The sequence below is a fragment of the Impatiens glandulifera genome, chromosome 7 (genome assembly GCF_907164915.1).
Source record: "Impatiens glandulifera chromosome 7, dImpGla2.1, whole genome shotgun sequence".
Taxonomy (NCBI): domain Eukaryota; kingdom Viridiplantae; phylum Streptophyta; class Magnoliopsida; order Ericales; family Balsaminaceae; genus Impatiens; species Impatiens glandulifera.
The window spans coordinates 1914769-1933003 of record NC_061868.1 but is presented as its reverse complement, the minus strand read 5'-3'; the positions used below and the strand labels follow the sequence as shown (position 1 = coordinate 1933003).

Sequence of the window (18235 nt, the reverse complement as noted above, 5' to 3'; positions counted from 1 at the left end):
TATTTATTTGTTTTGTTATGTTGCAATTTCGAAACATACATATAATAATTTTTTTTATACAAATTTTTACCTGACATAATTTAAAACTTAGCTTTTAACGTGAGTTGTGAACACTTTAATGGATAACTTAAAATTATTTATTTATATGAATATTAATTATTAACACACATATTATCATAACCATTTATATTAATATGAATATACAAAAATGAATGAGAATGCTTCCAAATATATATTAAATGATTTGTTTTTATTTTTGTCATGACAAAGAAGTGTGTAACAAAGTTGGCCACATTGAGACTACCCTAATCGTAGGGAATATTCATTACAATTAACTATATTATTTTTCCTTAATAAGCAAATGTGGCAATGTAGAAGAAAAAGATAATAACAATAAGATGTGATTGCACTAACTGGGGTTGTGTGGGCCAATATTGATCATCAATGATTAAGTCGGGACTTATTTCATTGAGTAAGATCCTTTAACTGTTAAACACAAAATAATGCAAATTAATTTGAAGTTATCAAATTATAATATTAGATCTTGCTATCCACTAAGTATTTTTTTTTTATCTTAATCATTTTATTATTATTTACATGAAAATTTAACCTACCCCAATTTATAAAAATATTAAAATAATAGTTTAAATTTTTATATTCAAATAATTTAAAAAAGAATTTATGATCAAACTAGGATTAATTATTGTAGTAATTAAGCTCTAATTAAAAATTATTTTAAAATCTAAAAATAATTTGAGATTAAAATATTATATTTATTTTATTCAAATTAACTCAAGGTTAAAATTATTTAATTTGAATTTTAAACATAAATTATGTATACTTTATGCCTTAAAACAATTAAATAAATACTCCAAAATACCCCAAAATAAAAATAATAAACATAATTTTTATTATGTTTATAAAAATATTTTTTTTAGAAATTTTGGTAAAGAAAAACGCAAGAAAGTGATTAAAATTAGTTTTCAAATAACCCTTTTATAAAAATAAAATCTAATAATCTAATGTAAGGGTGTAAACGAGTCAACCTGTTCGTGAGTAGCTCGATTAAAGCTCGACTCGAACTCAGTTTGACCGAGTTCGAGTAGTTCGATTCTAAAATGAGCTCAAGCTCGAACTTTATATTTTTTGTTCGAGTAACTCGTTATATATATATATATATATATATATATATATATATATATATATATATATATATATATATATATATATATATATATATATATATATATATATTAGATATAAATATATAAAAAATCAAACTATAATTTCTCTCCTCCTTCCATTCTCAAACAACCAAACTCATATGATTCTATTTTTTCATTCCATTCACATTTTTTCCTCCTTCCATTCCTGTTTTTTTCTCCTTCCATTCCCATGCCAAACTTATCTTCTTCTCCTTTTATTCTCAAACTGCCAAAACCCTCTCTCTTCTCCTTCCATTTTCAAACGACCAAACCTATCTCTATCTTCTCATTCCTCCATCTTACAGATTATTTCTTCATCAAAAGACCTCGAAATATCTATTTTTTGAATTATACTATTAACGGAGTAGCAGTTTGTTCAATATCTTACTATTTGATATTTCGAATCTTGTAAAATTTGAATATCACTATATGACTAGTGTATCATATTGCCAAACTTTTAATATTTGCGATGACCATCTTTTAAATATTTAATTTTGTTTGTAATTTCTGAATGAGATGTTTGTGATTGAATAATTATCTTTAAATGATGTGATTGTGTTTATATTTCTTATTCCTAAATAATGTTGTGATTATATATGTGTAGTTTTTGAAATATATATTATATTATGTTTGAGATATTATTTAGTAGTAAAATATAATTTTAATTTAATTTTCGAGTTTTCGAGCTCGAGTAGCTCGAATTTGTAATCGAGAGCCGAGTTCGAGTATAAATTTTGATACTCGATTGAGTTCGAGTTCAAGTTTGAGTATTTACAATGCAATTCAAGTCGATTTCGAGTAGTATGGTACTCGGCTCGACTCGACTCGTTTACACCCCTAATCTGATGTAGTCAAAATTATGTTTAAGTGATGCAACATGTTTCCAGACCATTGGATCAACGCTGGATTTTCATCAAGCACCCAGGAACGCGCCACACAACCGGATGTAATGAAGCTAGCGCACGCCCGCTCCACCCGATCAACTAACGGGATGGATAACCCCGTTAGCCCAGACGCTGAAGGACGCGGACGGAATGCCTAATGGTGCCACAAAACAACACTATTTCAACTCGTCTTCTTCGCCGATGCAAGACGCTCGCCGAAACGCGACTGATTGGCGACGATCCTTCTAAAAGGCTTATCTCCTCCTACAACCATTCTTATCCCTCCATTTTTCTTCCACGTGCTTGCCTTATCTCCGCCAGCAATACTCTTATACCCATTGATCTTATCCTACCCTAGAACTAGGCTGCCACGATTTGGATAAGAACTCCGATCATCAAATCGAAGTTGAATTTGTCCATCCCCAATCGACCTAACCTAGCATAAATAGTCCCTAGGCCACTCTCTACCAAATCATCAAACAATCACAACATATTCCGATCCAAATCGAAGAACTCAAATTCCAGCTAAGAATAGTTTTTTTAAAAACTTTTTTCGGTGATCTTAAATTCGATCCAGGCTTCTGGAAAGCTTCCAACACATCTAAGGAGTGTTCTCCAACTGTTGGTACAAATCTAGAATCTTTGTATATCAATTTGTGATTGAGAATTTGAATTTTTTTTAAAATTTTCATATTTGATCAGTTTGATCTGTTCTAGGCTAGGGATTAATTATGTGTGTCCTTTGTTTAGAATTACTCGAACTTTCAGTTGAAAAAGAATTGATCAAATCAACCTAAAACAAAATTTTTTGAAAAAATATTTTAAAAATCTGGATTTTTTTTAAATTGTTGTTCTTGAACTTTTAGGCTTGAATTTTGATTCAAATAGTTTCCTAACGTGTTTCTAAACATGTTACGATGATTTTCAGATGACTGTAACATCGTTTTGATCATATTTGATCAAACTATATTTTTGAAATATTTGAATTTTGATTTCATCTTTAAGAATCATTGTAATGATGTAATGATGTTCTTGTTTTGGTTGTGTTCTACTATGTTCATCATTTCAAAGCCAATGGAACAAGAATCGGACTTTGAAATGATCTAATTTAAAAATCCCAAAATTTGACCTAGAAATTGTTTTCAGAAATTGATCTTTGTAAAGTTCCAATGATCGTGATTTATGTAAGGGCTATTGTGCTTCATGATCATATGAACTAACTGTAACTTACAGATCATGATTCCATTATCTAAATCAAAAGTTATAGCTTCTTCAATTTCTCGATCAAATCAAAAACACACGGTCCTTAGGTTTTAACCTAGGACCGGTGATCCTCGGTCATGTTCTCAATCTAGGACCGAGAAAACGAACCCATGTAAAAACCTAGGACCGAGAAAACATAGCATGGGACCGAGAATCCTAGGACCGAGTTTTCTGACCTAGGACTAATGTTCTTCAGCTAGGACCGTGAATGAAGACGGGTGTTCTTCAGCTAGGACCGAGAATTAAGACTAGTGTTATTGAGCTATGACCGAGCATTCCCTTTAGCATCGAACCGATTTTTCTAACCCAAGACCTGTTGGTTTCTTTGCCTAGAATATTCTTTTTTGGTGTTTGTCCCACATAGGAAGTGAGTAAGAAAAATGTCTTGACCTGACCCTATAAATAAAGGCCTTGTGTGTTAGTTTTTTCTTGCACTATCAGTATCTGTAATTCGTGTTAACGATTATAGTGGAATATTTTCAGTGGCTTTGCCCGTGGATTAGTCAGCACTTTTGCTGGATACCACGTTAAATCGGGTGTCGCTTTCATTCTGTCTTTTATTATTATTATCATTGTTCTCGCATCAGTTATAACAAACTGGTATCAGAGCTTGGTTGTTCAGATCTGCTCAGGCAAGAACGATGGTTGAAAGTAAAAGTTTGAAAGCCGACAAGTTTACTGGGAGGAATAGCTTCAGTCTGTGGCAGATCAAGGTTCGGGCATTGTTGAAACAACACGGCCTATGGGCTCCCTTGATGAAGCATGCACCTGTCCCACCACCTGCTGATATGGAGTCTTTGGAAGAGAAGGCACACTCGACATTGCTCTTGGCTCTGGCAGACGATATCATTACTGAGGTGGCTGAGGAGGAAACCGCTGCTGGTTTGTGGTCTAAGATGGAGACTTTATACATGAAGAAGAGCTTAACCAACAAGTTGCTTTTGAAGCAACGTCTGTTCAGTCTGCGTATGCAGGAAGGTACACCTCTTAGAGACCATCTAGATCAATTAAATGCAATATTATTAGATCTGCGTAATATTGATATTAAGATAGATGATGAGGATGCTGCCTTGATTCTGTTAGTTTCTTTACCAATATCATATGAAAACTTTAGGGAGTCTTTCATTAGTGGTAAAGATTCATTGACTCTAGAAGAAGTTAGATCTGCCCTTCACAGTAGAGAATTGCGACATAGCTGCAGTGGCACTGTTTCGGATAGTCAGGCTGTTGGGCTAGTAGCAAACAACCATCAGGGATATGGTAAACCGGGGAAAAAGAAGTTCCCCAAGAAACCAGTCAGTAGGGGTCCGAAACTAATAGATGTGTGCAATTACTGTAAGGAGAAGGGACATTGGAAGAATGAATGTCCAAAGAAGAGACAAAGACAACATGAGAAGGCACCAGGTACTGTTGCAGTTGCTGAAGATGGTACAAACTCCGAAGAGGATATTGCCTTAGTTGCTGATGGTCGCACACATTACACTGATGTGTGGGTTCTGGATTCTGGAGCATCTTACCATATTTGTCCTAGGAGAGAATGGTTTTCAACCTATGAGCAGGTGGATGGTGGAAATATTTCTATGGCCAATAGCTCTACCTGCAAGGTGGTTGGGATGGGCTCGATCAAGATTAGGACTCATGATGGAAAATTCTGTACACTGAACGAAGTTAGACATGTTCCACACATGACGAAGAATCTCATATCTCTAAGTCTTTTGGACAAGAAGGGGTTTAGTTTCAAAGGTGAAAGTGGAGCTTTACATGTTTACAATGGTTCAGGTGTGATTCTGAAAGGTGTGAAGCGGGGCACTTTGTATCTTCTACAAGGTACTACGCTATCTGATTCTGCTGCTGTTGCTTCCTCCGAGATTGACCAAGGAGACATGACGAAGTTGTGGCACATGAGGCTTGGGCATATGAGTGAGAGGGAGATGCAAATTTTGGCTAAAGATGATCTTCTGTGTGGGCATAAGATAAAGGATCTTGGGTTTTGTGAACATTGTGTTTTTGGGAAACTACATCGCAGCAAGTTCCCCAAAGCGATTCATAGAACAAAAGACACACTTGATTACATCCACTCTGATTGTTGGGGGCCGTCACGTGTAGAGTCTTTGGGGGGTCACAGGTACTTTCTGTCGTTGATTGATGATTATTCAAGGATGACCTGGATATTCATAATGAAGCATAAGAGTGATGCTTTCAAGAACTTCAAGCAGTGGAAGGCATTAGTGGAGAATCAAACTGGGAAGAAGGTCAAGAGGTTGCGAACTGATAATGGTTTGGAATTCTGTTGGTCTGAGTTTAATGAGTTTTGCAAGACTGAGGGGATTGCTAGACATCATACGGTTAGGAATACACCTCAGCAGAATGGTGTAGCAGAACGTATGAATCAGACACTACTGGAGAGAGCTCGGTGTATGCTCTCAAATGCTGGGTTAACAAGAATGTTTTGGGCTGAAGCAGTTAACACAACATGCTATCTGATTAATCGTGGACCTCACACAGGTATAAATCTGAAAACTCCTTATGAACTGTGGTCTGGGAAGCTTGCTGATTACTCTAATTTGAGAACTTTTGGTTGCACGGTCTACTATCATGTCAATGAGGGGAAGTTGGAGCCAAGAGCAAAGAAGGGAGTATTTGTAGGCTATGGGGATGGTGTGAAAGGATATAGGATCTGGTCCCCTTCTGAGAGGAGGGTTATTCTGAGTAGGAATATTGTCTTTGATGAAAATTCCATGGTTAACCCAACTGTGAAGTTCACCATTCCGGTAGATTGTGGTGTCAAGAAACAGGTGGAGCAGGAAAAGACTGAGGCTAGTTGTGAAGCAGATGAGAGTTTTTCTCAACCACTTTCAGAGGCAGATTTTCCAGTTGCTCCATCATCATCTGTAGAACATCATAATCTAGCTCTTAATCGCCCTAGAAGAGCTAATTTTGGAGTACCTCCTATAATGTATGGCTATGAGGACATGGTTGCCTATGCTTTACAGGTTGCAGAGAAAGTGGATCCTCATGAGCCATCCACCTACAAGGAAGCTGTTACAGGTACTGAGTCTGTCCAATGGCTTGCTGCCATGGGAGATGAGATGGCGTCACTTCAAAAGAATCAGACTTGGGAATTAGCTAGAAGACCACCAGAGAGAAAGGTTGTCACTTGTAAATGGTTGTTCAAGAAGAAGGAAGGGTTGTCACCAGCTGAGGGGGTCAAGTATAAAGCTAGGTTAGTTGCTAGAGGGTTCAGTCAGAAAGAGGGAGTGGACTATAATGAGATATTCTCACCAGTAGTCAGACATACTTCCATCAGGGTGCTACTTGCTATAGTTGCACATCAGGACCTGGAACTCGAACAGCTAGACGTGAAGACAGCTTTCTTACATGGAGAGTTGGAAGAAGAGATATACATGACTCAGCCAGATGGTTTTCAGGAACCTGGAAAAGAGGACTATGTTTGCAAGTTGAAGAAGTCCTTATATGGATTGAAACAGTCTCCGAGGCAGTGGTATAAGCGGTTCGATAGCTACATGTTTGAGATTGGCTATTCAAGGAGTCCGTATGACAATTGTGTCTACTACAACAAGCTCAAAGATGGTTCCTTCATCTATTTGGTATTGTATGTAGATGATATGTTGCTAGCTGCTGAGAAGAAGTCTGACATTCAAAAGTTGAAGGGGCTACTCAATATAGAATTCGAAATGAAGGATTTGGGTGCTGCTAAGAAAATTTTGGGAATGGAGATCTACAGAGATAGAAGTCATAAGAAGCTATTCTTGTCACAGAAGGGATATATTCAGAAAGTTCTATCGAGATTTGGAATGGCTACTGCTAAGCCCATTGATACTCCTAGTGCTTCAAATGCACATTTGTCTGTAGCATTTGCACCTAAATCATCTCAAGAGAAGGAATACATGTCACATGTTCCTTATGCTAGTGCAGTGGGAAGCTTGATGTATGCTATGGTCTGCACTAGACCGGATCTTGCACATGCTGTTAGTGTTGTCAGTAGGTTCATGGGAGACCCTGGTAAGGAACACTAGCAAGCAGTGAAGAGGATTTTCCGCTATCTCAGGGGTACATCTGATATTGGTCTCAGTTATGGTGGTGATAGTCAGTGTCTAGTATCTGGTTACTCAGATTCTGACTATGCTGGAGATGTAGACAGTAGAAGATCAATGACTGGTTATGTATTCACGCTTGGTGGTTCTGTTGTGAGTTGGAAGGCTACTCTGCAGCCGACAGTAACTTTGTCTACTACAGAGGCAGAATATATGGCTTTGACAGAAGCTGCTAAGGAGGGAATCTGGTTGAAAGGATTGGTTAGTAACTTGGGTCTACACCACGATCAGGCTTTAGTGTACTACGACAGTTTGAGTGCAATATGCTTAACCAAGGATCAAGTTCACCATGAGAGAACAAAACACATTGATGTGAGGTACCATTTTCTGAGAAGTGAGAAGAGGATCAAGGTAAACAAAGTGGGTACTGCAGACAATCCAGCTGATATGTTTACCAAGCCGGTTCTGCAGAGCAAGTTTCAACACTGTTTGAACTTGCTCAATGTTAGAAGCTGTTGATTGCCCTTGAAGGGGCAAGGCCTGAGGCAGAGCAGGTCACATCTGGGCATTCGGTGTAATGCATCTGTTTTTTATCTGGGCATTCAGTGTAATGCATCTGGCACATCTGGTACTTAATGTACATCTGGTGCATCTGGCTATCTGGGAAATATTCAAGTCAAGGTGGAGATTTGTTGGTTTCTTTGCCTAGAATATTCTTTTTTGGTGTTTGTCCCACATAGGAAGTGAGTAAGAAAAATGTCTTGACCTGGCCCTATAAATAAAGGCCTTGTGTGTTAGTTTTTTCTTGCACTATCAGTATCTGTAATTCGTGTTAACGATTATAGTGGAATATTTTCAGTGGCTCTGCCCGTGGATTAGTCAGCACTTTTGCTGGATACCACGTTAAATCGGGTGTCGCTTTCATTCTGTCTTTTATTATTATTATCATTGTTCTCGCATCAGTTATAACAAGACCGAACCCCCTCTTAACCTAAGACCGATAGACCTAATCCTAGGACAAAGCCCTCTATAAGCCTAGGACCGGTAAACTTAGCCCTATGACTAAGCCCTCTCTTAGCCTAAGATCGGTGAACCTAGACCTAACCCTAGACCCTAGCCATGAGATGACTTAGCCATGAACCAACTTATCCCCGATCTAACCTAGAACCCTTGGCCCCGAGCCAACCTAGGGCTTAGAACCCTATTCCAAATATAAAACTAGACTCACAAGTTTTTACACCTAAGTCGGTAACCGCACCTAAAGACTAGGAATCTTCGATATCATGATCTAGGGACTCCGGACCCTAATTAGGTGTCTCGAACTAATCAGGAGCTTCTTCTGTCCAGAACCAAACCGCTCCGATCTTCGTTTGACAAAAAAAGATCCAACGCCTATGACTCCAATCTTAAGGCCAGTTTGGTTCTACTTTTCAAAACCCAAAAATTATTTTTTTATAATTTTGGGAACTCCGATTCATTTTTAAATGCTCCACAAGGTTAAAAAACAAAATATTTCCACGATGTCTCTCAAAACAAATATTTTAGCTAAGACCTTGTTTGAATTCATATTTTAACACTTTCTTCTGATTTTTTCATTGTTAAATCTGATACAAATGCAACATGTACATGCCCTTTTAAATAATTTTATACAATTATTTACGCAATTTAAACCAATTCTTATAAATAAAATGGAATATATAAATGGACCCTTAGACTACTAATAAAATGGAATAAATGTTATCATAAATCTTTTAAATAGACAGAATTTTTTGAAAAATAAGACTGTCCTTAGGCGGGCGCAGATGACATAGCGCGAAAGCCCTTTTCCGAGCGTAACTAAATACCGAACCCCTTATAGAAACTCTGATATATACATTTTATTGATTTTTCAAAAAATTATTTGGTGACATTGTTTTCACATATGTGCTCTGTTAAATTAATTATGTTAAATTAATTTAAAATCAGGTTTCAAATCAAATTGTCATTTGATTACAACAAGTCCCATATTACTAAAATTTGAATATAAAATTAATTATTTTTAAATGATTAGTTTTAAAGTAGTCAGGTCTTATCAAGATCTTTTAAAATTAATATTTTATTTTAAAAAGATGTTTAGCACGTAAATCAATGTTGAAATCGTAGAACTTCAAGTAAAGACTTGGCAGCACATGCTAAGCTATGAAGGAACAAGGGGAACTAAGACGAGATTCGAGCTATGTTTTCGCGTTACCGAATCTAAACAATATTATTTTGTTATTATTAAATTTAAATTAGGCATATTTTGTAATTTGAATTTCAGTAGCATACTAAGTATTAAGCTCGTTTGTAATTGCACCATTTGATGTAACGACTATATTTTTTTTTTACTTTTGGTCATTTTCAATAATAAAAAAGGGGTTAGGGTTACACAAAATAAAAATATATAGTAAAATAAAATAGACTAATAACAAAAATAACAAAAATAAAATATTCTGTTAAAATCCAATTTATTATAATTTATTTATTTTCAATTTGTGCCATTCTTTTTTTCTTATTATAATTTCTTTATAGTGGGAAATTAATTATTTATTTCCAAAATAATTAAAAACCAATTTGTTTTTAAATAAGACTAAATATATAAATAAATAAATAATTAAATAAACTAGATTGAAAATATATTTAGAATTTATCTTGATTTTATTTGTTACCTAATAGGATTTGAAAAAAAAAAGCAGTAAGGAGAACATGGACGGTTCAAATTGTTTCGCTAAAAGATCTAACCTAATTTAAGAGCAAATAGAAGTCTTGGACAAAATAATAAGGCTCTAGTTCAAGAAAAAAAAAAGAAAGAAAAGAAAAACAAAATAGAGAGAATAAAATTATAAAAATTAAATTAGCTTTCTTATTCAAAGCAATTAAATTATAAAAAATATAAAATCAATTCAAATGAAAATATAAAAACTTAGAAATGAAAGAAAATTAAATAATTAACCGAATAATTAGATCTAGAAATAATATATGAATTATTAGGTTAAATTTTGGTCAGTTTTTTTTTTTTAAAGTATAACATAATTGCATTCTAAAAAATACATTTTTTTAGAAAGAAAAATAAATGAAGAACACATGTATAATAAAAACAATAATTCAAAATATTATGCAACAATCATCAACTTATAAAAAGTATTGCTTGAACACACAAATCCATTATTAAATGTCAAGAATAATTTAACACAATATCTAAAGAAAAGAGAATTATAATTATGAATTAAGTTGTGAAAAATAAAATAAAAATTGATTTCCGATTTCTATCCCGATAAAGAAAGTTGTGTGAGGGGAAGGAACAATCGCCGATAAGTAGTAGTGCCGTGTCTGAGCTCCTCCCCCTTATTGTTAGCTCCGAATCCAAAAATTCGACCACGATCCGTCACTAAAACACTTTGATAGAGGTCGCCTGTTGTTTTAACTTGACAAATGTGACAAATGTGTTCGTCCCATTTTAAGCTGTCTTCCAGAATCAACTGATATCCCTCCCAGGGAAATCTATGACCATACACGTAAACGGTGCATCGGTCGTTCATTAAAATAGCCGTATTAAACTGGCTAACGCTTGCCTATATATATATATAGATATAGATAAAACAAATCTATTAAATTAATGTTGAAGAAATTGGTTGTAAATTAATTAATTACCTGTATAGCAATTTGGCTGCTCAGAGTTTTGACTATTTGTGGTGTGTATCGATATATCTCTCTGCGATGATAAGTAAAAGGGGAAGTATGGTCTAAACTTCCTCCATTACACAACTGACCTACTTTACCTCTCCCCCAAGTATAAACCTTAAATAAATAAATAAGGTTAATATTAGAATTTGTAATTAATTTGTTACAAACTTAATTAAATATTACCAATCCATTAGAATCAATAGCTACCACATGGTTAACTCCTGCATAGACTCTAACAATGTTCATATCCCATATATTAGAGTCAATATTGCATATATTAAAGTGCTCAACCAAACGAGGGCTTAGCTCATTTTTCTTAACACCGTGACCTAAACACCAATCATCGCCCGACCCGAATGAATACAATTTGCCATCCTTAGTTAGAGCTAATGTGAAAGTTTCACCAGCTGTAACATGAACTACTACACAATGTACTAGCGATTTTACTCTGGTTGGTGTCCGTCTATTCACCCTATCGCCATGACCAAGCTGACCGTGATTGTTTCTTCCACAAGTATATACTCGTCCATCTCTTGTAAGAAACACGGTGAAGTTATAACTGACTGCAACTTGTTTGCAAGGTATTCCCTTCAGTGCGCCTTCCACAAGTCGAGGTTTAAGGATAAGATTGTCATTAATGTCACTATCTGTTTTATGCCCACAACCACCGAACGAATTATCACCGCATGTAAAAACATCTCCTGATCGCGTAACAAAAGCAATATGTTTGTATTTGGTAGAGACAGAGACTATATTATCCACATATGATGATATAGGCTGGTGAAAGTTAATCCGAGTAAACTGGTCATGTTTTAAATAGTCCTCCAATAAAAGAGCACCCAATGAATGACAATTTGAAATGTACACTGAAGAATCCTTCAACACAATTGTAAAATTATCTCCTGTCCTGACCTGTATATAACCTGATAGAAAATTCAATGCTTGCTTCCAGTTGTTGTAGATAATCCCACTCAAAAGCTCTTTTCCATCTTCATTCAAAAATGAATATATTGGATGAGATTGAAATAGTTGAAACGCTGCAAAATCAACTAAAGATCGGAACTTTATTGTTGGGTGATGCTGTTCTTTGATTTTACCTAGTGTCGTGCAAGTTATCTCCAGACAAGCCAAATCAGACAAGCTCAAGCAGCCGGATTTAAGGATAATAAGGATCAATTCGGAGGGAAATTCCACAATAAATCTTCGATAATGGAAGAACCTTGCTAGGGCTTGACATGCCGCAAATACTCTTGTTCTAACTTGATCCATTTAGTTATAGCAAAACCAAAAGAAGAGGATCGAGGAGTGAAAAGAAAAAGAGTATGCAAATATAATATAACTTGCTCTTCAAGGTTTTATAATTAGTTCTAATCTATACAAATAATATTCAAATATAATATAACTTGCTCTTCAAGGTTTTATAATTAGTTCTAATATATACAAAAATTTTCTTATAATATATATATATAGCAGGTTATTAAGAAATAAAATCATCTCATTTAATAGATCTATGAAATTGATATTAAAAATATTATAATTTTTAGTCAATCACTAAAAAAAACTTAGTGAGATCTTTTAATAATTCAAATAAAAATTTGCAGTACCATTTAAAATAAAATAATGGTATTAATCGAAAAAAATAAAAATTGAATTTTACTCAATATTTAAAAATATATATATAATATATTTAGATTTTTTTTAGTTGAAATATATATAAATATATATTATTTTATATTATATGTATAATAAAAATAATCTCAATACACATTATATACCTAAAATAAAACAATAATATAATCGCTAAGATAAAATTATATTATGCTTAAATATTGACATGCATGATAAAGATATTTAAAACCATTCTTAACAATATCTATGAGAGATAAATTTAGTGATTCTAAGATCTTCATTTTTTGGTTATTATATTTAGAGATATCTTAATTATTGATTACTAAATATAGGTTCTTAAAATAGTGAAGAAATTTATTCAGATTAAATAATAATTCAATAGAATTGAAGAAGTTGTATACAAGTATATTGAATTCAAATACATCTTATTAATTGGTTTTGTTGTTTAGGTTACTTCATCAAAATTCTTGACAAGTTTTTTTCAGTTTAGTAGATATAAATTAGGTTTTATTTTTGAATTATTCTAAGTCTTGTAGATAATAAAATAAAAAGAATATTGAACTTGACCTAAAACTGACATATTTTATCTCTTAACCAAAATTATTATAATTTTGAATTTAGAAAATCATCCCAAATCCTATCTCAATTTAAAAGTTTACTAATGTAAATTAAAATATTTGATTTATTAACCAAAATTATTGAGTCTTTGACATTTTAGCTACCATATTATTATGTCCAAACCAAAATTTAATATACTTTAAATAACATGGAGACATGTAAAAGAAAGTTAAATATAGTATAAACTTTTTAGCGCAGTCCAAGTTTGACATTGTTAAATCGTTAAATCTAATAGGTATAAAATTGGGTTGTGAATTAGAGAATTTTAAAAGGTATAAAATTGAGATAATTATTATTAATTCTTAAATAACTAAAATTGGGCTGGTTTGATATTTGATTATTAGGATAAAACCCAATTTTTATCTCAAAACTCAAAAAGTAAATCAAATAATCTAATCATTAATTTTATCCATTTAAATACTAAAATTATCCCTCTCTCTTTGATTTATAGTTCCCTTACATTCATCATATTCTTTTAAATCAATTTTAAATTAGTCTTAAAATTTTAAAAACCAATTTTTTCTAACTTTTATCGAACAAGGATTTTTAAGAGAAAACTCACCTAAAACTCAAAAACTCATTTCCTCGTATAAGCCCCCAATCAGAACATTCATGATTCTTTTTAAAATTGAGATAATTATTACTCCAAACAATCCCAACCACCTTAATTACTAATCTACACGGTCGAGGTTAGGACTTCTGTAGTTCACGTAAGAAGTTGATGAGTTCAATTCTTGACGCTTTCATTTAAACATCAATTTACTTATTTTTACTTTTTAGTTTAGTGTAAAATCATTCACTAATAGTGTTTACTTGCAATTATCAAACTTTTTAACTAAAAAGAAATCACTATGTTTGCAATTATCATACTTTTCAACTAAAAAGAAATCATTATGTATAGAGTCTCCATAAATATAATACAAATCTCCATGTTTTTATAAATTCGACCAAATACATCAATTGTTCTCTTTTTAACCATTTTATTTTGTTAAATCTAATCAACTTAGAATTGGGATATAATTTATTTTGAATTATAATTTTAAAAAATATTAAATTATTTTAAGTTATGTAATGTAAATATTAATAATTATAAAAAGATATGTTATATTATAATATTGTTTCAAAAAATAAATATATAAAATTAAAAAATATATATTATTTATTTTAATATTTTAAGTTATTATTTACATATATTAACATTTATAAAAAATTTATTAACAATTAATATTATTTATATTTTAAAAAATATTAAATTTTTTAAATTGTTATTTTTTATTAGGGATAAATAGATTATTCATTTATTCTTTTTTTATTAATAATTATTTATTAAATAATTTTCGAAATTATAATTTAATATTTTTCGAAATTAAAATATTATAAAATATTAATATTTTGTTTTTACATAATATAATATATTTTTTATAAAAAATTGAAAAATATTAATAAAATTGAAAATAAAAATAATGAAAAATATGTAATTTATTTTTTTAGTTTTTTAATATTATAAAATTAGAAGATAAAAATATTTATTTAAGATTATTACAAAATAAATTAATATGTCTAAAAATATATATTATTTATTTAATAAAAAATTAAAATTATTTAATATTTAATAAAATAATAATTATTTATTAAAATTGAAATTTTAATTAATTTTTTTATTTTATTATTAAAAAATGATAAAATTATATAATTTTTGAAAACGGTTAATAAAAATTTATTCAAATAAAAATATATATATATATATATAATATAATATGATATTTATAATTATTTTAATTTATTAAGTATAATATTATTAATATTTATTAAAAAAATATAATTTATTATAATAATATTGTAAATATCTTAATCGACTACCATAATCCATCCTCTGCTACTTATATATTTTAATATTTTAATTTTATTATGTACAATTCTAATATTTATTAAAAGATATTTAATTAGAATTAATATTATTTATATTTAAAAGTTTTTTTATTAAAATTATTTTAATTATAAAAAAAATTAAAATTGTTATTTATATTTAAATATAATATATTTTATTTTCCCATAATCCATCCTTGCTTTAATATTACTTATATTTAAAAGTTTTTTTATTAAAATTATTTTAATTATATAAAAAATCAAAATTGTTATTTATATTTAAATATAATATATTTTATTTTATTTTATTTATTAATTATTGGTAAGTGAAAAATTAAAAACATATTAAATTATTTTTTAGTTTTTAGTTTATTTAATATTAAATTATTATATAAAAATATTTATTTAATATTATTACAAAATAAAATATATTATAAAACATTTATTTATGTGTAAAATATATATATATATATATATTAATTATTTATTTATTAGAATTTTCAAATTTATTTATTAAAGTTTAAATTTCAATTAAAAAATATTTATTTTATTATTAATAAACAAAATTATTTTAATAAATATATATATTATAAATTTTATAATTTATATTATATATAAATTATATTATATAATTTATATTATATTAATATTAATAATTATTAAAAATGGTATATTATTATAATATTATTTTATTTGTTTAATCTAAACAATAATATTTATTATATTAAATATTATTATAATATTTATTATTTTATAAATTATTATTTTATGTTAATAAATAAGAATAAAAAGTATATAAATAGGAATAAACATCATTATTTATAATTGTTTATAGTAAAATAAATGAATAAAATATTATGTTTTTATTTAAAAAATTATAAATTTAATATTAAAATAATATAAACTCAAAATTAATAAATAAAATGTAACATGGAAATAAAACTAGTTATTAGGTTAAAAAATAATTAAAATTAAATTTTAGATTTTATTAGATTTAATTTTATAATTTTTAATTTCATATTAATTTAATTTTATAATTTTCAATTTTATATTCTTTACCAATATTATTTTAATTTAAAAGTTAAAATATTAAATCCATGTAAGTTAATATATATATATATATATATATATATATATATATATATATATATATATATATATTATTGAATATAAGAAGTTAACTAATACTTTTTCAAAAATTTATAAAATTAACATGCCCATTTAAATTAGGAAGTTAAATTTTCTAAATATTTTATTTTATTTAACGAGAATTTAACACTATACAAATTTGATCAATAATATAAATAATATATTCAAATTATTTTTATTAAATTTTCTTAAATGTAAGAATTGTAATTAAACTGCAATAAATTATAATTTAATGTAAAATATAGTGGAATTAAAAATAAATTTTCAATTTCAATGAACCGAAACAAATATTTTGAATAATCAAAGGATAATTATCTAACAAAATATATTCAACAAAGAAAAATAAAAATTATAAAATTGAAAGGATTCCACAATAGACAAATTAGTTTTAATGGAAGCTTGGTTGATGGAAAAATACATAGACATAAAGGACTATAAACAGATAGCTATAAACAAGGAAAGTCAAAATTTATTCATTAATAAACATTTCTTACAAATACTTAATTAATTCCATTTAAATTCCCTACAGATTTTATACATGAAATCTACCTATAGTTCTATTACTCTTCTTTGCTATGATCATTCTCTTAATTTCTAAGAACACCAATCTTTTTATAATTCCATACAATAGAAACTCTAAATTTTTTACTCTTCTTCTATTGTCGTGTCTTGTATTTGCGCTTGTTGTTTCCTTATATGTTGTTTTTGTCATGCCAACCTCTTGCAAGGGATTTTGGTGTTCCTTAGCTAGCCCATTAAAAAAACTTACTCGGCCCTGGTGTCTTTGCTACACATTCCTGGCCTAGCCCATGGGTGGTTGATATCTTGACCAAGATTATCAAAATCGAGAGTTTACGTAGAATCGTTATCTAGTTGTAAACTCGTAAAATCTAGATTTTATATTAAATCGTAAGAGTTTAATTTGAAAAACTAATAGTTATTTATTATTATTATTTATATATATAATTAAGTGTTTTATACCTAACCAATTTTAAGAAATTATATATTTTAATATAAAATTAATTAAAAGATAATAATAAATAAATAACACTATAAAATTTATACTTACAAAATTAATTATATTAATTAATTTAAATAAATAAATAATAATTTTGTTTTTTATTTTTAAATATAATTTTTTTTAAGTAAAATCATATAGTATCGTAAAATCAAAATTATTTATAAACTCGAAAAATCTTATTATCATAAATTTAAAATCGTAAAAGTTTACATATTTAAGAGTTTACTTAAAATCAGATTCTTTAATTTTATGTGAAATCGTAAAATCATAAGATTTTAAAAGTCAACTTGAGATTTTAACAGCCTTAATCTTAACCCAAAATCCTAACCCCATTGGGTTAGATCCTTCTTGATCTAATCCTTAACTAATTAAATTAGTTTTTTTATTTTATTTATCACTTTGGTCTATATTTTATTAAGTCCAGTTTGATTTTTTTGCAGGTTTTATTTTTCACATTCCTTGTGCTACAAGTATTTAAAATTTCTTCGTTTATTTATATCCTATTTTTGAATGACCAAATTCTCTATTCTATATCAAGGTTCGAATTTCTAAACTTGAGTTTTTTGTTTCTAATTACGGATGGAGGATGAACACGATGATGAAGCACAACAGGCTCATCAAGAGCGTATTGCCCAAATGTGTAGGGAAGTTGACCTCATAGGCTCCGCAACCGATCATATTAGTGTCTTCAATGTTGCTTCTGCTAGAGATCGTATCTATGCTGCCAATGCTCCTCCTACTACTGCCAATACTGATTTAGATAACTAGTCTTGACTCGAGTTTGGCTCGACTCGTTTTTTATTGGCTCGGTTCGAGCTCGATCGAGCTTTCAATATTAAGCTT

At 29.6% G+C, this 18235-nt stretch overlaps 1 protein-coding gene across 1 annotated transcript; it reads right to left on the bottom strand.

The window, feature by feature from the left end:
- Positions 1 to 10691: 10691 nt before the first annotated feature.
- Positions 10692 to 12378, bottom strand: LOC124944886 (probable E3 ubiquitin-protein ligase HERC1). Its single transcript, XM_047485235.1, has 3 exons — positions 11293 to 12378; positions 11077 to 11223; positions 10692 to 10997 (listed from the first exon to the last, which is right to left on the bottom strand). Exons 1-3 carry the CDS (start codon positions 12376 to 12378, stop codon positions 10692 to 10694), a joined length of 1539 nt encoding a protein of 512 aa, XP_047341191.1.
- Between the last annotated feature and the right edge of the window lie 5857 nt (positions 12379 to 18235).

Excerpts from the sequence above, each read along its gene's own strand:
- LOC124944886 (XM_047485235.1), bottom strand. The coding sequence starts at position 12,378 with ATGGATCAAGTTAGAACAAGAGTATTTGCGGCATGTCAAGCCCTAGCA. Across the intron at positions 11,224-11,292 it reads CTATTGATTCTAATGGATTG|GTTTATACTTGGGGGAGAGG; the intron begins GTAATATTTAAT and ends TATTTATTTAAG. Across the intron at positions 10,998-11,076 it reads GCAGCCAAATTGCTATACAG|GCAAGCGTTAGCCAGTTTAA; the intron begins GTAATTAATTAA and ends ATATATATATAG.